A 21,363-nucleotide genomic window follows, 5' to 3' on the forward strand; every position below is an offset into this window, starting at 1 on the left:
CTGGAAAGAAAAAAGTGAAGTTGTTTAAATGAGTGCTGCTTAAAATTCAATGTGAATCTACATTTTTCTGAGAGATTGTTATAATTAAGCCTGGAGACAAAGTATCTCCTGTTGTTTGTTGTCTAATAGACCCTAGAAATGAGTAAAGGAAAGCCTCTTGAATAGATACAGAAGAAACGGTTCCATAATACATTTCCCAAAGTGTCTTCCCCTCCTCCCACCTCTGCCCTTAGTCTTTAGATAAATCAAATTTTTTGGAAGTACATGTATGAATATCTAAGGCATATGTAGTCAGTATATTGCTTAGACTTTCAAAGCTATTTTCACATGTGAACAAACACCAGCTTTTCACATTAAACAGGAACCATATTTGAAAGTGGCCCATGACTTGTATAATACACATAAAACATTGAGATTAAAATGTTTGTCTAGTCCATCAAAAAAAGTATCCATATATTTGTGGTCTATTCTTTTTGAATAAACCAGCAGACATAATTCCTGTTGGAATATGCTCTTGATATTTTTTTTTGGCAAATAACATTCGATCATGTTCTGCATATTTTGCCAGGTGAGTGTAAAGTAGTGAAACATGGTGAGGCATATAAATGTTCCTCTGCCTACCCTGTGCTAGGTAACAGGTGCAAAAACTGTTGAACTTAACCTTTCTCTCAGTCTAAATTTTTTTTGCTTAACATTGTAACTGATTAAAATACAGGCATACTTGAAGGTATTATTTTTTATTCAACTACTTTGAAAGATTTTCCCTTTAAGATGGGGAACTATCTACACTGAGGCAATATTGAGCCTCATACTGTGTTTAAACATAAACAATACAGTATGAGTAAAGGTGCCTTATCCTGCCTTTTTGGTTTGCTTTCTAATATTGAGACAACACTATTTATAACTAAGAAACTCTTGCTGTGATGGCTGTGCCATGAGACAGCCAACACTCAACTGTAGGAAGCTGTTTCTGAGAACAGCTGGGTTTAGTTTTGATGACCTGGAATGCAAGTCTGCCTTTGTGAATATTTTGAATTCTGCATGTTGATAAAGCTGGTTGCTGTTTTCTAAAAATGCTGAAATATACTTAAGTAGTTCTGATGCTAGATGTTTGTGAAACCTTTATTGAATAAAATATTCATTTGAAAATACCCTGACTACTTGCATGAAGACATTTTTCTGAAGCTTAACATTGCTCTTAACATTTTCTTTTTGATGATAAAGGGACTATTAGGGACTATTTTTAAAATTTGATCTAAGGCAGAATTCTGAAAGGCTTAAGTAAGAAACAGGATAATGTCATGCAGATAATATGACCAATGTGTTTATTATAAATATCTTTGTCACCATCAGATGCTGGAATTGCAGCTGCTGGTTGTGATGCATACTTTGACTTCAAGGAAGCTTTGCATTTTCTCCGATTATTTGTAGGAGAAAAAGTGCTAACCTGAAATCCCTTAAAAAAGAATTTGCATAACTGTTAAAAATGTAAAGAAAGGTTATTATTCTAACACTTGCATTATTATGCAGCACCTATGACGTAAATTGGCCAGAAACATCTGCCCACTTCTGCAGATAGTACAGCTTGCGTGACTACATTAAAAGTCACGAGTCTGAAACTGGGAATTGAGAAAATGTGAAGAAGGCAGTTTCATCTGCAGCTGAACTAGTCAGGATGTAGGACCTACCTAGTCTGGGGAAGTTGTGAACTGTTTGCATGGTAATTTTGTGACTTTATATAATGTGTGGTTGCTGACAGCACTTTGTCTGTTACAAAGTAGAAATAATGCTGCTTCAAAATCTGAAAACATAAAATGTTATTTTCCCTCCTACTCATGGCTTCACAGAAAATTCACTTTTTTTGAAACGAAAAGTGTGGTTAAAACATTTAACATAATACAGGTCTTTCAACATGTACTGCTGTAGTTAAAATGTTGCACGTGAGTTGATTTACTTGTTGAAAAGTCAGTTCCACTTAACAGAAAGAATGGCCAGAATTTTTTTTCTTCCGATGGAATTTTCTAGGAAGAATTAGAGTCAGAAAGTAGGTGTTGAGAAATGCAGTTTGTTCTGTTACTCTGCAGTTTCATAATAGCTTTCATTATAAAGCAGTGAGGAAATTTAAGGGTAAATTCCTGTGTGGGAGAAGGGGCATATAGGCTTTTCTAATTCTCTTGATATATACTACTCTGCAACATGCAGAGCATTGCAGAACACAGTGGTTATTCCAAGGCTTCTGGGCTTGTTGGGGATCTCAACAGGAGATTTTGTTAGTACACCTGTGTGCGTGTCTATTTGAGCATGCATATCTATATATGGCAGGAGTTTAAAAGAGTAAAGTTAAGAATAAGAACAAATTCTCTTAATTCACCTCGATGACTTCAGGGGGTCAGACAGCTGGGATGGTGGCATTTCCTGACATTTCCTTGGGCAGCATTGTTGACTCTCAGCCAAGAGTGGTTCTCTCAGCAAGTCTGAGGGTAGCAGGCAGGCACGACGCATTTCTCATTGTAGGGTACTCATTGCACTCATTGCAGTACTTCCCACTACTGCAGTGTGCTGTGGGACCAGGCTGGTGTTAGTGCACTTAGTGCCACAGTGCAGTGGGTCAGGGCTGGCTGTAAAGGGCTGCTGGGGTGGGCACGAGTGCTCCCACAGTAAGAGCTGCCTTGGAAGCACATTTTTGGTTTAAAAAAATTGGTTTGGAACTACGTGGTCATTTTTACAACAGTGAATCTGACTCTACAGGCATTGTAAAACTTGTGGGTTGCTATATGTATGAGGGCTGAAAACTTCTGAAAAATATGAAATAAAAAGAGTACTGAAGGAGTTGATTTTTCTGTATTTGGAAGATTATACATACTTTATACATAGTTTATACTTGTTTGTTTTTTCAGTCCTTAGTAGCAAATCTTGGAAGGAATGTGCTCGGCCTGGATTCAGTTTGATGCAACCTGTATTTCATTTCAGACGTACACACAAAAAAAGTTATTTTTCTGTTCTGTCCCCTTGTTCTCAGTAGATGTATTTGACTGCTTAACATCTTTAAAGTTAATATTGTGGTGTTTCCCAGAGCTTTTGCTCCTTATGGAAGCCTGTTTTGGTCAGTATTTACTTTTTGTTTTTGTTTTGTCAGCAGCCATGCAGCAGGTCTTAGACAACCTTACTGATCTGCCGACATCGACAGGCGCTGAAGAAATAGACCTGATTTTTCTTAAAGGAATTATGGAAAACCCCATCGTAAGATCGCTTGCTAAGGTATTTAAATTTGCTACTTTGAGTAGAATCTGGAAATGTTTTAACTCTTACATTATTTTGTGAACATTGAGTGTGTATTGAGGTATCCACAACACGTTGTTGGTTCATCTTATTAAAAGACTTGAAGACCGGCTTGAAGGTGAAGAGTTCATGATTTCTGTGCATGCTGGTTAATAGTTCTATGGAAAAATCTAGAGGAAGATAAAAAATTCAGAGATTACAGAAATAATGCGGTTACATTATTTAGGAAGAAAAATCATAATATTTGGAATTAGAAGCAGCTGATTTTAATGTAACCACACAGTCTTGTAACCACTGTTGTGTGCATAACTCATATGCCTTCTGACTTCTAGTGGTTTTGCCAGAGATGAAAAGTGAGAACAGTCACCTTCATTATCCTGTGGCAAAAAAATGTTTTCTTTTCATCTTCAGCTCAAAACTACTTTCTGATATGCCAGGAAAATATTCTTTCCATGCCCTTTACTGGATCTCAGACTAATAATTTTATCTTTGATTCTCAGCTCTCTAAAACATGGATTATCCTAAGTTTTTGTTCTTGGATTACAAAAATCTTTTATGTATGGGTGGTAGCAATCAATTATAAATATGTGAGGTGATATTTGCAAAAAAATCTTTGGACTCTTTAATTAAAATGTAGCTGGTCTTACCAGTAGGAAATGCAGTCAAATACTGCACATCACTTATATATGTTCTTAATCTTACTTCATAAAAATAAGCTCCTTTCAAGAGGAAAACCCAGTTAACTTAAATACAGCTGTCTCTTTAATAGGAATAGACATATGAAAGCAGTGCCCTCTGGGCAGGTATGAAATCCTCTGTAAAGCTAAAGGATTGTTGCCCATGGATTTTGTTCAGTATAAAAATCTGGAAAGGAAAACATCTCATGAGAATTCATATAAGAATCTACTTCTGTTTGGCTGTTTAAAAAACTGGTTTTAATTTGAAGACATGGCACAGTAATAAACTTAAAAGTAATAGAAGTGTCTTATCTGCTGGTGAGATGACTGCAGAGAGAAAGATTTGTGTACTAAATTTACTAGAGTAAGTAAAAGCATTTTTTTACTGACAATGGGAACAACTGTAAGTGTCTGCTGCATAAGTCATCTTTAATATTTATCATGAAGAAAATGTTCACTGCAAAGCCTTTTTTTCTTATAAAGAATTTGTGCTTTAATGGCCAGTAGTAACAATTAGGTGGAATTTAATGACTAGCAGATGTAAAAAAAGTGCTTGTAACAGAAACAGATTCTTAACTATACACATGCTTTATCTAGAATGCTTAAAGGTTTTAATTGTGTTCACATGGTGTGACTGCACTCATATTTTCTTAGTAATTATTTTGGAAAAATCCTCAGTCTTAACAAGCAGTGCTAAATAAGGATAAGATCAAAACACATTTGGTGAAGCGTATGTAATTCACATATTTGTCCCTAAAAATACATAAACTTGCTTTTCTATTAGAAGAGCTGGTTCTCAGTTCTCAGTCATCTCAGTTCTCTGAGATGGTTACATTGTTACAGCAGAATCATTTCAAAGCAAGCCAGAAATGCAAAAGCTTTTTCATTTTCCTTTATTAGCCAGTTATTAAGACTAATCATTATGTAAAGTACACCAAAAAGGACAATAAAAAACTTGGGAAAATGTGCCAAAAGCTATCCAAACTTGTTTTCTCCTTTTGGTCCTTAAATAAATGAAGGTGAATGATAAGTACAGTAGTTAGTTTGCAGTATTTTGCAGTGCATTTTGGCTGGTCTTTTAAAACTGGGTTACATTCATTTCACACTTTTCCTGTATAGAATAAAGGTAATAAGGTAGAAATTGCAGAGGTTTTTGTTGGATAGGGTTCTTTCACTGAACCTTTCACTTTTCAGTAGGTGGTAGAGGAAAGGAGAACTATTATCATTGTAAAATGTTTTTTCCTGTCACTGATGTTTATAGAATCATAGAGTAGTTTTGGTTGGAAGTGGCCTTTAAAGGTCACCTTGTCTAACCCCCTTGCAATGAGCAGGGACATCTTCAACTAGATCAGGTTGCTCAGGGCCCCATCCAGCCTGACCTTGATTGTTTCCAAGGATGGAGTGTTTACAACCTTTCTGGGCAACCTATTGCAGTGTTTTACCACAACCATCCTAAAACTTTTCTTCCTTATATCTAGTCTCAATCTACCTTCTTTTAGTTTAAAATCATGATGCCCTGTCCTAAATAACTGTTGGAAAATAACTGTTGAACTTGGAACAAGCATGAATTCTCCTCAGTTTTGCTGCTGAACTGTGGTATCAAAACTTTCTTCTCCTGGATTGTTAACTGTTCTCTCAAACCTCAAAACTTTTATCTTCCTTCTGCTGTTACACTACTGCTTTTAGCATTATATCACAGCCTACAGGTGAATGCCCAGCCCAGGCCAAGGAGACATCTTGGGAGTAATCTATAAGCATTTAGTCCAGTATTTAAGATGTCAGATTGTTGGAGGTAAAAGCCTTACTATTTGAACATTTGGCAGGTATGATATATACTGAATGCACAGAAAGGCTCAATTCAGTATCAATATTTCTGAAATGTTCTATTGAAATAAAAAATATTGCAATATCCAAGTTAGGTATTCCTATTTGTTTGTTTTTTAACTTACTCATACCATTCCATATCCTGTTACTCCTCAACATATTACAGGATCAGAGATTGTTTACTGATAAAACTTTATGTTCCCCAGTATATACATGGCCTTGATTTTGGAGTGAAGGGTGAGAATATTTGCATTTAGATTATATCACTCAGTGTTAGTGGTGTTTTTTTGAAAACAATGAGTGAGAAAAAAGGTAACCCATGTTCTCTAATCTTAAAAAGGTTTTGCAGTTGGGTTATGACTAAAAATCACTAGATTTGTGTTTTTACTTGCTGTAAAAGAACTAAATTTTAAAAGAAGGATATTGTTTACTGTGTGTGTTCTATACAAAATAGCATTCCTTATAAAGGAGAATGTGTGTAGGTGCTGAGCTTCCTATAACTTTGGAATTACAGTCATTTGGTTTGTGTGTGTTGGTGTTGGAGAATGTTTGAAATGCCTTTCTGTTAAGTTAACCTTTCCAGAGTTTAGCCATCAGGCCTGCAGAAACAGCATTTTATAGATATGAAGAACAATTTAATACTTAGATGATTTCAGGAAGCAAAGTTCTGTGCTTTTAGCAAAATTTTATTTTATTGTCAGTTTTAAAGCAGTAATAAGAGAGCAGAAGTGCTCACATACCTTCAAATTATATCTGTGGGAAGTATATATAGATGACTCTGAATTATATCTATTATGTATTTGGTTTTTATATACCAAAGTAATTGCTCCTTTGTAAATTTCTTGTTGCTACAGTGTTGAAAATAACTTTTAATTGAGAATCTGTTATTTTTGGCCTCCTTGTACCCTAGTTCTGTGATAGAGCACTGTCTGTAATAAATAAATTAAGCATTCAGAGATGCTTCTCTTCCTGCTCAAAGCACCTACCTTTCAATGAATTTCAGTATCTGCAGAGTTCAGGAAATGGTTATGTCTGCAGGAATAGCTCTAGAAATAGATGAAATGTTATCAAAGAATCATAGAATGGTTGAGGCTGCAAGGGACCTCTGGAGGGCATTTGGTCCAACTCTCCCTACTCAGGCAGGGCCACCTGGAGATGGTTGCCCAGGACCACATCCAGACAGCTTTTGGGTATCTCCAAGGAGTTGGAAACTCCCATCTTCTTTGGGTAACTGTGCTAGTGCTCAGTCACCCTCACGCTGGAAAAAGTGTATCCTGATGTTCAGACAGAGCTTCCTGAGTTTCATTTTATGCCCCTGCCTGCTGTCCTGTCACCAGTCATCCCTGGAAACAGGCTGTCCCTGTCCTCTTTGTGTAGTATACCTTTTATACACATATACATATGCAATTGATGAGATTTCCCTGAGCCTTCTCTTCTCCAGGCAGAACAGTCCAGCTTGATGAGCCTTTCCTCAAATGTGAGGTGCTCCAGACCCTTCATCATATTTGTGGCCCTTCACTGAGCTCTTTCCAGAATGTCCAGAGTGTTGCAGGTGTGGCCTCACTAGTGCTGAGTAACACTAGCTGTTCTAGCAACACTTTCAATGCAGCCCAGGTTACTGCTGGCTGCCTTTGACTCCAACTTTTCTTTAGCATTTCCTTCAGTTAGGCAGATGTTAGCAGGTAGAATGTGCTGTTCAGAAGGTGTTTGAATGGGAGGAGTCTGAGCTAAATGTTTTTGTTGCCAACTCTGAAAGATCCCATAGCTCCTCTTCTGCCCTTCTTCTAAAAGGTGTACTTGTCCAGGGTTCCAAAGCAGGAAAGGTCCTGAGGTGCTGTGCTGTTGCTAGAGCAATGCCTGGTGTGTGTAGCATAGAGGAGATATGCACTTCAAAGCCTCTCTGGTATGTGCTGCTTATAAAGTGTATTGGGTCCTGTAGTTGAGCATGCAAAATCCTTCAGCAGTTCAGTCAGGTTATCCTATATGTAATTTTTCTGGCTTTTCTGCTGAATATTGCACTGAGAAGTTACTTGAAAAGTTTATAGATTTGAACCACTCAAAACTTATTTACATTATAGTCTTGTGTATTTAATCTCACAGGCTCATGAGCGACTGGAAGATTCTAAGCTTGAGGCTGTCAGTGACAACAACCTGGAGCTGGTGAATGAAATTCTTGAAGACATCAGTCCCTTAGTAAATAAGGATGAAAATGTTGCAGAATTGGTTGGAATACTCAAGGAGCCTCATTTTCAGGTGCCACCTTTTTACTGTATGTTACCAACTTACTGTATCAGTGTCCACATACAGATTTAGGAATGACAATGAAACAAAACCTGAACTATAACAAAATGTAATGGATTGTAATGTAAAGGATTTTACTCCAAATAAAAGGTAAATCAGAAGCCGTGTTAAAAATAAACATGATTTTATTCTTTGATATAATTTCAAAACTACCTTTACTCACTGTATTAAATTCTGCTGTTATAAAGCTTGGACAAGCTTTTACTTCCTGTATGACTGGAGTTTCCATAAAAATTCCCCAAAGGCTTGCTTCATCCATAACATTTTCAGGTGATCTCAGTTTCTGATCATGAGCATTGTGCATTTCAGTTGAGCTGTTTGCACTCATACTCGTGTGTAAGATGTATGGTTTGCAGAGTGAATGAACGTGATTCTTCTGTGAGCTGATCTGCACTGCAGCTGAAGCTGACACTCTGCAGCCCTCTCACTGTTGCTCTGCTTAAGTGAAGTGCTGACATGTGCTTGTCAAAAGCAGATGTTTTTCCATTTTGCTGTTTCTATGACTAGCTTCTGTACTGAGCCTCAAAGATCAAGGTTTGAAAATGCTTTGTGGATTCTGCCTTTCTAGGTAGGGTTCAGTGGACTTTGCTACTTCAGTGGAGACTGCTACTAAGCTAAAGGTATTCTGTAGAAGAACATAAACAACTTTTTGCCATAGTATAAGTGGGTTTCTTTTGGCAGACAGCTATGAAGTCGTAGGCATTTTTGGGATAGATGAGTTTAAACACACTTTCCCCCCAGGTTTTTCATTACATGTTTTACAAACATAGCAGTGAGATATATTACCGTTTAACATGGATAAACACTGAAAATGCTTTTGGTTGTATTGTGTCCTATTGGGAAAGGAATTGCTTCAAGAACTCAGCTTTTGGGGCAGTAGCTTTTCTGAGTACTGGCAATTCCTCTGCCTCTCCTGTGTTGGCCTCCCTTGTGCTCTTACTTCTCCAGACAGGCATCATAGCAGAGTGATGAAAAACTATGATTGGAGACTTACTGGTGCATAAACCTGCAAATCAGTCTTTGGTCCCATAGAAAATAATTGGTACTTGGAAAGGACTGGATGAGTTTGGAGGAATTGATGGCTAAAATGCACAAGGACTAGAACTGAGGGCCAGCTGTGCACTGACAGACCTGACAGTGGTCTATTGTGTTAGACAGAGAAAATAAAGCTGAAAGTCAAAGAGGATGATGAATCAAAAGATGAAAAGGGCATAACAATTGAAGTGCTGCACTTTGAAAGGCTCAGTAGCAGTGATCTCTGGAGAGAGATGGCAAAGGCCAGAGACAAGCTTGGGAAAAGGATCTTTGGGGTGGAAACTGGAGATGGCCTGTAGGAGACAGATCAAATAAGAATTTTTGGGTGATTAAGAATCAAATAAGAATTACTGGGTGAATAGCCAACACTAAGGCAAACCCAGCATTTATTCCTGTTCTGTGGTCAGATCTACAGAGAGGCAGAATGTGATCTTGGTGTCAGATACTTCATTAGTTCAGGCTTGAGCAACTTAAACATGTAGTGTGAAAGTTCCAAAATAGCTGATGAATTGGAGTGTCAGTATTTATGCTCTTTCTTGTACCTTTTCTGTTGCTTGATATGAGCAAGGAGCAGACATGAAACTGCATATATTCTATCTTAATTTTACAGTTTTGTTCAGTTTAGTGCTTCCTAATTGTATGTTAAAGGTCCATTTAGCAAACATCTCTTCTGTTTTCCAACAACGATACCTTCCAAAATGTGTTGTGAAGATTTAGTGATTAGTTGCTAAGACTTCTGAGTGAGAAGTAGTGTCATCCACCTGTGGTTCTCTTCCATGAGCTTATTCAGTTGTGTTTTCCAACCCATATGAAAATCTGTCATTCATAGCATCCCCCATCTGAGTGGAGACTGTGCTCTTTTGGTTTTGAGACTGTCTCCTGTCAATTTCACTTAATATTCCTGTCTTCTTGTGTAGGAAGAAAGTGAACAGTTTTTCTTAATCAGCTTTTCCATGTTACTTGTGGTTTGAGAGACCTCATTGTGTCTCTCTGTGTCAAATAAATAAAACGAAGGGAAGCAAAGCTGTATGCAGCATGGATTTCTAAAGTAGTGTCATAGTTTACATTGCATTTCCTACTCATGGCCTAAAAGTTCCTAGTACTTGGTTTGCCTGTTTAACAGCTGATGAATAGAACAGTAAAGTTCAGTTAGAAGGCACCTGCAGTGATCATCCACTCCAGCTGCCTTACCAATTCAGAACTGGCTGAAAATTAAAGGCTGTTATTAAGGGTGTTGTCCAAATGCTTGTTAAACACTGACAGACATGGGGCATCAGCCACCTCTTTAGGAAGGAGCCTGTTCCAGTGTTTGACCACCCTGTCAGTAAGGAAGAGGTATCTCTAGGCTCAGGGAGAGTAGAGGTGGATTGCTTGTTAGGCTCAGTTTGGTTTTGTATTGTTTACATCTTTGAAATACCATTTCTGAGTCTTTCAGTTAATACATAAAGCTAGGATTGTGTTTTCCCTTGTAGTCTGTGTTGAATTTAAGTTGCCTTGTTCTCAGTCTATTGCTCATGAGGTGCCTCTGCAGGTTACAGGCAGTTGTTTCAGTCCTTGAGTAGTGCATCAGCATCAGCAAACTGTCATTTCATTTCTCATCCCCATTTCCTAGGCCATTTATCTGACATGTCACTATATTGGCAGGTGTAGAACTGAGCCCAGATGCCTGTGGAAATCACCTGATGACATGAATTCTGAAAACTAAAAATTCCATATTCCTGACACCAATTTTTCTGTCTTTAACCAATATTTTCTTCCATATGAAAGCCTTACTGTCTTTCCTGTTATATTTTTGTTTTTCTGAAAGACTTCTGCCAAAGGGCTATGGAAGTTGTTCTACATTAACAACTCTAACTGCCTTGTTGCCATGCTTGTTGGTGACTCTTCCAAGGAATCTGACTAGATTTGAGAAGCATAACTTCCTTTATTAAGCATGTTGATGCTTTCCCATGATCCATTTTGTCCAGTCATTCTGGGTTTTATGGAGACTTCTGATTTGTTTATTATCAGCGTCACACTTAGTTTTGCAGTTTGTTGACTCTTCCTTGGAACATAGTTTAAATATTCATGTCATGGTTATTGCTTACATGCTGCTTTTTTCCCTATAGTGTTGGGTGAGTCATGGGCATGTAAGAAAAATGCAGTGCAACTTTGTTTGCTGCAAAATCTGGATTGTAGAAAAAGGACAAAAAAGTGTGAAAGGAAGAGAAAATAGGTGGTTAAGATAGTTAAATGCTGCCTATTCATCACTCTGTCAGAATTGGAATTCATTTTAAAAAAGTCTGAAGAAGTTTTAATTTGTATTTTTAAAATTTACTTTCTGTGTGCCTGTTGTGAGGCATTCAGTCTCATTTGCAGAAACAATGAGCAGTTTTGGCTGCTGTGTATGGGCAAAAGCACCTAGCTAGCTACTTACTTCTTCAAAGTATATCTGCTGTGATTCATTTCTGAAGCCGAAAATTAGGGAGAATTTTCAGCCCTTAATTTTGTACTTCCATTACGCATGTGCAAGCAACAAAATCAGCTGAGGTCAAAGTACTGTTTTTATTGAACTGATATCACAGTTAAGACCATTCTGGAAGTACTTCTAGGACAAATTGCAGACCAAAATGTAGATATTGTATCTTTTTTTAAGGCTTGGGAAAGCTGTGTGTCTCCTGCAAAAAGGAAACAGAAAATTACCTAAATACTCAATAAATAAGTGCTATCATTTCTGCCTCATTTGATGCAAGTAGGCATATTCCAAATTCTGCAAGAAGGGAAAGAGGAAAAATACAATGTCAATTGCATTTATAGAAAAAGTCTTTTACATCCTTTCTCCAGTTCAGTAAAAGTGCTAACAACTCAACCTGACTCTTTAAAAGTTCCATGGACAGTACTGTGTAATTGGTTAGAGGCTGACTGTATTTTACAAATGAATGGTTCCACTTTATCACAGCCTCACCTTACAGTTGTAACCTGCCTTGGCATGCAAGTATAAAATGTGGATATACAAGGCATCAGTGCAGTAGATTGTTTGGATCATTTAGTGCTAGAAATACCAAATTACAGGACTTCATTTTTTCTACACATTTTTGTAGAAGAGCATTTGGGAAGGACTAACTCTGGAGTACAGGTGCATGCCTGGCTGTATTATTATTCCCTTTCTTTTCTCCTCTTGTTTCCTTGTTTTTTCATCCCTTCCACTCTTTACCCTTTTTAGTTTTAACTGAACTTTTCAGAGGTCAAAGTGTGAAAGTTCTAATGAGTTTCACAGTATTGATGGCTGGCCAGTAGGTCAGTATGTGTGGGAGAGCCAGCTGGCACATGCTGCGCATGAAAAAGGCTGTAGCAAATCTTACCAGACAGTAGCTGGAGAGCAGAAGACAGGAGTGGTAAGAGAGGTTGCCTTGAGGAAAGAAACAGCATTTAAAAATTTTCACACTGTTGGAGTGGTTAAACATGCAGAAGAATCACTTCTACTTCCTCTTGGAAGAGCTTGTTCTGTTACTTTCACCCTTCAAGAATTAGCTAAACCATTCATCCTAAATAGATTATGCTGGCAATAAAATACTTAATCTGAAAAGCAGCCAGTTTGTAAGGGCTGATCATACTTTTTAAATGTTTCATTTAGAAAAAGTGACCTTAAATTGTATCCTAGACAGATATTAATGTATAGGGCTATTTTCCCTACATATTCTTGTGTTCTTACCATCTCTTCTGATTTTTCTAAGGTCATGATTCCCTCACTTTTCCAGGAGAGCCTTTACAATGTGTTCTTTTCACATGAACATTAGGAGTCTCTAGTCTATTTATTAAGTTCTAATATTTAAACAGGGTTATCGGGGAAGACTAGCACACATTTAGTGCATAAAAGAGGAAAGGAAATATTTTAGATACTTCTAGGCCTAAAATGTTAGGAAAGGAGGCCTGAATTCAAGACTATAGAGTCATTCTACTCTTGTATATTCCCTCCCACCACAGCCCCCACTTTGTAATTTAACTGTTCTTTTGGATCAGAATTGGAGAAATGGTCATTCTGTTATTTAGGGCAGTGCTTCATAACATGTTTTGATTGTGTTGAGAATTTTTTAAATGAAAAACAAATGTTGAGTTTGAACTTGGCTTCAGTTCTGCAGAGAGCCTTGCATGTTTAATGGTTCTCTGTTTACTGAATTTTCACTTATGTTTTAAAATATTTTTACCTGTCAAATATATGCAGTCACAGTAAACTACTGTAAAGAGATCAATATCTTCTAAGTTTATGGATTGTTTTTTGACAGTGTCTTGCATAAAGAGACCATACTGTCTGTCACAGGACTGTGTATCCACAGGACTGTGTATTACTTCTTGTGATTTGTAGCAGTTCTCCTAAGTGCCTTTTTTGGACAATATTGGCATTTTTTCATGACAACATTTCTACACCTATGCAATCTTGAATGATCAGCTGATTTGTTTACAGGAGGAAATTTTGTATGGAGGAAACTTTGAACTGTTTTATGGTTGTTGATCAGTCCCTGTTGTTTTGCAGACTTTGGCAGTGGTTTTATAAGTGTTCCAGCACCAGTATGGAAAGGTCAGATTTCTGTAGAGCTCTGGAGTTGCAGGAGCACAGGATATAACTTTTTTGGGTATCACAAGAAAGAAACAAGAGAAGTAAATGTAACTGTATTTCTCAGTTCTCTCAGCCATGCTCCTGAAATAAGAAAGTAACTTAGGACATCAAGTGTTGGCCAGTAGTCCGGCAGTGGTACAGACACAGGGACCTGTTGCCAAGTGCCTGTACTTAAGTGTTCTTCAGGACTGTAGGTCATGACCTGGCTGCCTGGAAACAAGCTCATAAAACTGGTACAGATTCTTGAGTTTCAGAACTGAGAGTTGGGTATGGGACAGTAATAAGTTGACTGTGCCTTCAGGAAACCAATGAACTACTTTTTTAAAGAAAACACTTTAGAGCTGAGGGCAGTCCCTGATAGTCCTTCTGTGACTCAGGCTTTGTGTAAAATGAAATCGGACAAAGATCCTTTGACTGAGAGATGGTTAAGTAGCTGTTGTAGGAATTCATGCTTATCCATAAAACTGAGTGGTTAAAAAGGATCAGAATGTGAAATGGGATCAGATTTAAGAACTGAAGAATTTTATGGAGCATTTTAATTTGAAAAGGATGACACAGACTGTTATCTTAGTAGGCTTTTTGGATCAGATTATAATCTATAAATTGCATTACCATTAAAGGGCAGAGACCTGTCCAGGCAGGTGTGTGAGGCTTTATGAGAAGTATAATAGTGAGTTGTGGTCAGAAACTTCAGGGACAATTTGTTCTAGCATGTGACCAGAAGAAAACTGTCCGTTTCATACCACTGTATCTACCTGGTTTTATGAGTACTAATCTGTAAAAATATGTTGCTGATGCAAATTAGTTTCATTTTGGAAATGCAGAAAGATCCAAAAATATGTTGCTTGCAAACATTGGCAGAGAGATCTGTTCTCCTGGTTTCTGGATTGGATGTATCTTGGATAGTGAAGAATTAGAAATTGCTACCATCTGACAGCTGCTTGATTTAAATAAATGATTGTTTTTCCTATTTAATTTGATTTGGTTTGTGTCCACAGTATCAGAGCAGCCACAATAAGCAGCTGTCTTTACAGTCTTAATGGAAGGGGCAAAATCGGTGAATTAATACTTCCTTCTAACCTCAAGTTGAAATAAAAGCAGGTTCATCGTGTAATGGGCAGATTAAAATGACTGTTCAGGTTTGTGGCATTTTGAGGGCTTGCATGCTGAGCTTAGCACTAACCTAATGTGGTTGCACAGCCTTTAGCTTAGAGGTGGCTTACAGAAGGATGGGGCAGACTGCATAGCAAGTCATGACTCTTACCTGCTTGCCTGCTCTGCTTTCTGGTAGTTTGCTGTCTTCCTCTGGCATGTGCATGTCAGTATCACTGATAGTCCCATGGTGTCTTTTTTTTTAGCTACTTCTGTGACATAGTCAGTGACCTGCCTTTAGACCATATCTGACCAGTCACTGTTGGAAACAAAGCTGTGTAGTTGGAGGCCCAGTAGGCATCTCTTCTGCTTGCTGCTGCTCTCTGTGTATCTGTCAGTGTGACTCCCTGTGCTGTAGGATGCTTTACCTTGGACTACTGTGTATGATGGATATTGGGCGTCCCTGTTCCTCTCATGGAATCACAGAATGGTTTGGGTTGGAAGGGATCTTAAAGATCATCTTGTTCCAGATCCCCCACCACGGGCAGGGACACCTTACACTAGAAGGTGACAGAAAGACAGAAAGTCTGAAAGTCTCTCCTCTGTCTTAGTGCACAAGTTTGATCTTGGTTTACCTGTATGTATTGTCTTATACATTTTTCTTTATCCTAAGATACGTTTTATGAAAAAATCATGCCTAAATTACGTTGTCTTCCAAACATGATTATATTCATTTGGACCTCCTCCTTCTACCTTGCATTTACGTATGTGGACTGGAGAAAACACTGTTAACTCTAAGGTCTGAGCTCCTGTCTTCCAGAAAATAAAATCTGTAAGCTTGGATTCATTTATTACTAGAATTCTGTCTTGGCTTTATGCAAACAGGAAGCACTCATTCTGCAGATAGCTAGAAATCCTTGCATACTTGTCATTATCCAAATTACTGTGGAGGAAAATTTTATTGCATTAAACACAAGTATCTAATGATGAGTTGTCTTCATTTTTTTGCAGTGGGCTGTTCATTTACTGTAACCATTTGCTCAGATACTGTCTCATTAGGTGGAAGACTATTTTAGGTACTCCTTTTTCTGCCTTCTTCCCTTCACACATTACTCCCAGTTTAGTTACATTTCTCCTATATTTCCTTAAGAAGCAGCATTTTTCTGTACAAGATAGGATATTTGCCAAGGCAATAGGCTTATCAGTTCATGTGAGCACTTATTGTGTCTGTTTTTGCTTTATTTCATGTGAAGTAATGGTATTATGACCTGATCCCAAAAGGACAGATTCAGTGGTTATTCAGCACTAAATCCTTTCACAAAAAGTTATTTCATGACTATAAAAAAGATTTTTTTTCTGTTCCTTTGCAGTCACTCTTGGAAGCACATGATATTGTGGCTTCAAAATGTTATGATTCCCCTCCTTCTAGCCCAGAAGTCAATAATTCTTCCGTGAACAACCAGGCTGTTCCAGTAGATGCTATTCGCATCCTTGGAATTCACAAAAGAGCAGGAGAGCCACTGGTAAGTAATTGAGGGTGAGGGTGAGTGTGTCTTTAAAGTGCTAGTGGAAATGTTTGCTCTTACCTGATTTCTTACATTATGTTTTAATTATTTTCATTATATTGTGTAATTTAATGGGTGATAAGCTCAGTATTGAGAGGTTGAAATAAGATACTTTCATGTACTCCATCCCATTCTCTCCAAGAAGTAATGGGATAGTTATTAGGCGTCACTGGCCTGAATGACTGCTGGCATAAGTGACTAACACAACATCTTGATAAAAGATGACAGGATTGCGTGCAATCAAGAACAACAGTAATTTTTCAGTCTTATGAAAATCTTGTGTGAAAGCACTAATGTGTCACCTGATACTTCTCTGTATCAGGAGCTCTAACACTGTAGTAGCTGTGACTGTTTTCATTGGAGTGGAATATCCCACAGCTGTGTATTTGTGCTTGAGGTAATGGTGAAATGAAACTGAAATTCAAACAGTGGTAAACTGGGTGTCCTGTACCTCTTTCAGGGAGTCACGTTCAGAGTGGAGAACAACGATCTGGTGATAGCCCGAATTCTTCATGGAGGAATGATAGATCGGCAAGGTCTTCTGCATGTGGGGGACATTATTAAAGAGGTGAATGGCCACGAGGTTGGAAACAACCCAAAAGAATTGCAAGAACTGCTGAAAAACATCAGTGGAAGTGTCACTTTGAAAATTCTCCCCAGCTACAGAGACACTGTCATTCCTCAACAGGTCAGGAGCACATTTCTGATGATTCTGTGAAAAGAACTTCTGCTTAGTACTTTATTGTGTAAGATTCTCTAATATTCTGGATTAGACATGTTTTGATTATTTTGTGAATATAATGCTAGGAGGAAGAGTAAAATGTAGATACCTGTATTTACCTTTAATGACATTTTAGAAATTAGTTTATTCACCTAATATGTGTGCTTAGAAAACTTGGATTAGTGTCTAAAATTGTTAGGCATTTGTATGCTACATATAAAGCACGTTTCTTTGACCTTAAGTGACCTCTGATGTCCTGACCACAATCACACTTCATGCAGTAAAGTGTGTGTGTGTTTATAACGTGGTTAGTGTCAAAATAATCAGTTTAACGGGATGCAGGTATGTGTTTAATTCATCGGACAAGCTTTAACTCTCTTGACTTCAGTGGTAACTTGGATGGTGGCTATTCCTTATCCTTTTGTTGCTGTAGGCTGTCAGTTTCTCCATGGCAGAAGTGACTTCCTGAGTTGAATCAGTGCTTTGAAACAGCCTATAAGATGCTCCTTCAAGTAGTGGGTCTTAATGCCTGTGACTGTAACAAGCTGTGCTTCCACTGAGTAGAGGCTGAGGGAATGTGCTCTATTGAGGCAGGTGCAGGGGCTTCCTTTGCTCCCCAGCCTGGTACAAAGAGAGTCAAAGATGTTTTCAGTTCAGTCATGCAACCTGCTGTTTCTTCCCCTGCATTAAATTTGAGTCTTAAGCAGCTCAATCTCCTGTTATTTTTGCCATGAACTCAATGTTTTAAAAGTAATTCTTAAGATTCTACCAGCCTTAAATACAGTGCTCACATTCCAAAAATTTGTTTGTATTTTTAAGTAATTGAAAGTCAAAATTCTAACTGAGTTGTATATGCTGAAATGCAGAAATGACCATTTTGTAATACCATGCCCAAATGGAACAGATTTTTAAATTTTTATCATGAAGCTAATTCAGCCAAGGCTTGTACCATTGATTATTCCATCCCAGTTAGTGAATAATTTTTCCCCCTAGATTGTATTTTACATGCCAAATGCAGCTTTGATCATGTCAAGGTTTTTATGCTGTAGGTAAAGACATTACTTCAGTTTGACAGATAGATTAGTCAGAATGTATTTTATAATGCTTAAGCTTTGTTACTTTTACACATTTCAGGTTTTTGTCAAGTGTCATTTTGATTATAATCCATATAATGACAACCTCATCCCATGCAAAGAAGCAGGTTTGAAATTTTCTAAAGGAGAAATTCTTCAGATTGTAAACCGGGAAGATCCGAATTGGTGGCAGGTTGGTAAAAAGATTAAAATAAGTAAAATAAAAAACTGAAAAGCACCAGTAGGTGCCTTACTAATAAACTCTTTAAATTATTATCTACTTCCATTTAACAGTAGATACATGAAAAAAATATTTATACTGCAATCCAATTTCAAGCTAATATAAAGATATGAAGTTGAAATACTAAAAGAAAAGTAATGTTTTAAATTGTATATGTAACATTCATTTTACAATTAGTTGTGTTTATTTTTCTTTGTTCTTGTATCATAAGCCCGGACATTCCCACAAATAAATTTAAGGTGGACAATTTCTAGAAAAAAGGTCTTAGTTTGACTATAATTATGGTAAGCCTTCCCTGACAGCAGCTGTGGAAGACGTGGATCCCTTCCTGAGTGGTCAGAGATGCAGAGAGAGAAATTAATCTTGTGGATTTGAAGGGAGTGAGAATAGCTGTCTGGAGAGGGTGTATGTTTTATTTCTACAGTGGTCAGTGTCTGTGAGCTGTGTATCATGCATGCTCATAGTCACAGTGTTTGGCACTGTTTCAAATATTAACCATTCATCCTGCTTTAAGGTGGTATTTCTACATTCAGTCCTGCAGTAGAAATGTAATCCAATGCTTATGCTATGTTTATTTTTTACAAGACACTATGCACAGAATTAAACATTATCAGTGCCTCTGAAAATGGGACAAGAGAACTTTTAAGACCATTTTGCGAACTTTTAAGACCCTTTTCTCAGCTGAGATCCTCAAAGCTGGCAGAGAGTATTATTAATTTCTCTTTCGACCCCTACATTGCTCACCCTTTGCAAGGTGACAAGCAGAAGAGAGCCAGACTACCTGAGAACAAGATATATGACTTCTTTAAAAGCAACAGAAATATTCCAGTATACCTAAGTAGCTGCTGAATTTTGTTGCTTCTCAGTGACAGTAATAAAAGAAAGAAAGACAATAAAAAGTGTGAGGAAAGGCTGAGAATTTATTGCTGCCAACTTAATTAGTTTCAGTAGTAGACACTCCAAAACTCTGGAGGAATTTGATGTTTAGCTCATGCTGACTTCTGTATTGCCTTTCAATCTCTCCAGTTGTAACTTGTAGGAGTCCTGGAGAAATAAATCTTCAACACTCAATCTGGCAAAATTGAAATGTGTTAAATCAGTATAGTGTATTGCTATGCAGATCATGCCCCAGGAAAAAGAAGTTTAGTTTTTCCTCATGCTTTCTAGAAATGCTAGACTGTTAATGAAACTTCATACTGTAAAAAATCAGTTAGTCATAGATGAAAGCATACCAGTTGAAAAGCAAACATCTCCTGTTAGCAAAAGAAGGATTTATTGCAAGCAAAAGATTTATGGAGAATTAAACACTTCATAACTGTGTTTGTGTGTGTTAAGCTTGCTGAGAATTGAGCTTGCCATGAAATTATTTTATAGAGAATTTTAGCCAATTCATTACTAGGAATGCTTAAGTTACTAAGATTTTAAATATGTAGTTGCTTAGTGCAAAAAGCTTGAAGGCGTGATTAGGGATGTGTTACTGCATTCACTGGGAAATGACAGTTAATAAACTGCACTGAAGCCTGTTTGGAGCAGCTCAAGAATATAAAATAAGTATACTGGATACTAGCAAAACTTGACTTTTGTCACCTGAGACTACAGTGTCTGGAGCCAGAGAATTACACTTGGGAATTTTATGCCAAAGTTTTATGTCTGGAGGAGCGTACTAACGTGATGAGAACAAGTAATGGAACTTGCATCTATTTTACTTAAGTTTTCTGAATTTTAATACTCAATATCAAGACACTATTTCTCTAAAAGAGAATTTTAATATTTACATCTGACTCTGAATTTTTAAATCTCAGTAGTAAATGTATCAACACTCACCACTGAGAAACTGGCAGCGAGGAAGTCAGTCAACACCATCTTGATGAGAAAAATGCTTCTTGCAAGTTAAATATAATTATTTGTTTGGGTTTTTTTCCCCTCCCAGGCTAGTCATGTCAAAGAAGGAGGAAGTGCAGGTCTAATTCCTAGCCAGTTCCTGGAAGAGAAGAGGAAGGCTTTTGTTAGGAGGGACTGGGACAACTCAGGTGAGACTTAGTAAATTTCAGGAGTAGATTTTGTTCTGATTCCTTTTGCTTTTCCTGCCTTCATAAATAATAGAAAAACTGCTATGTGAGATTACACAGATTACTGTGAAATGCTGAATTTCATATTTTGGCTTTTGCTGAAGGACAAAGGGTGAAGTCTGTTTAGTGTTCAAAGATACATGAATCAGTTTTGCCACCTGGTGATGGAAAGCTGAATGAGGTGGAACAGGCAGTGTGCACTTTTAAAAAATTTTTTGTATGGTATGCACTGAAAGTTAATAAGCTAAACTGAATTTTTCAACTGCTTTCTTTTCTAGGAAAATAATTTTTTCTGTGTTCAGTTCTTCCTGTACCATTTGATGGGTTTGTAAATAGATGTAATTTCTTGCCCTAGGATATATACAATTCTAGAATAGTCCTTATAAATGTATTAATCTAAAGTTTCATGTATTCATATAAATAAGCTTTAGAAATAAACAGAAATTGAGAGTTCATCTAGTTTTTTATTTTTAGGGCCTTTCTGTGGAACAATAAGCAGCAAAAAAAAGAAAAAGATGATGTATCTCACTACAAGAAATGCAGGTATCTCTTAATACTACATGAAACGTTCTTTAGGTGTAAAAACTTGCAGAGTGTAGTGTATCCAAAGCTAAAGATTTGCAGTAAAACATTTGATTATAAGTTTGATAGATCAGATAGTTTTTATGGTTTAAAAACAATAGCGATCAGCGCAGACATGGCTGTGCTGAGTACATAATTTGGTGGGTGGAAATCAGAGAAAAACTGGGTGCTAAGCAAAAACAGTGAAATGTTTGTTGCCAGTGGGCTGAGGGGATGTGATTTTTCGCTTCTGTTCAGCATTGATGAGGCCACTCCTAAGAGTACTGGGCACCTCCACAGTGCAAGGGAGATGTGGACATACAAAGATGTT

General features: G+C 37.4%; 1 protein-coding gene across 3 annotated transcripts in view; it reads left to right on the forward strand.

The window, feature by feature from the left end:
- Positions 1-21,363, forward strand: part of PALS2 (protein associated with LIN7 2, MAGUK p55 family member) — a 58,993-nt gene that overhangs the window by 24,818 nt on the left and 12,812 nt on the right. For 2 of the 3 annotated variants that reach the window (XM_059480119.1, XM_059480111.1), the window contains exons 2-8: positions 3,140-3,258; positions 7,881-8,033; positions 16,173-16,325; positions 16,828-17,055; positions 18,223-18,354; positions 20,333-20,432; positions 20,946-21,014. In XM_059480119.1, coding sequence (XP_059336102.1) covers positions 3,142-3,258; positions 7,881-8,033; positions 16,173-16,325; positions 16,828-17,055; positions 18,223-18,354; positions 20,333-20,432; positions 20,946-21,014 — 952 coding nt within the window. In that variant the 5' untranslated portion in view covers positions 3,140-3,141. Of the gene's footprint in view, positions 1-3,136; positions 3,259-7,880; positions 8,034-16,172; positions 16,326-16,827; positions 17,056-18,222; positions 18,355-20,332; positions 20,433-20,945; positions 21,015-21,363 lie in introns of all 3 variants that reach the window. The other variant, XM_059480129.1, reaches the window with a different exon arrangement.

Source organism: Ammospiza nelsoni, chromosome 1 (genome assembly GCF_027579445.1).
Source record: "Ammospiza nelsoni isolate bAmmNel1 chromosome 1, bAmmNel1.pri, whole genome shotgun sequence".
Taxonomy (NCBI): domain Eukaryota; kingdom Metazoa; phylum Chordata; class Aves; order Passeriformes; family Passerellidae; genus Ammospiza; species Ammospiza nelsoni.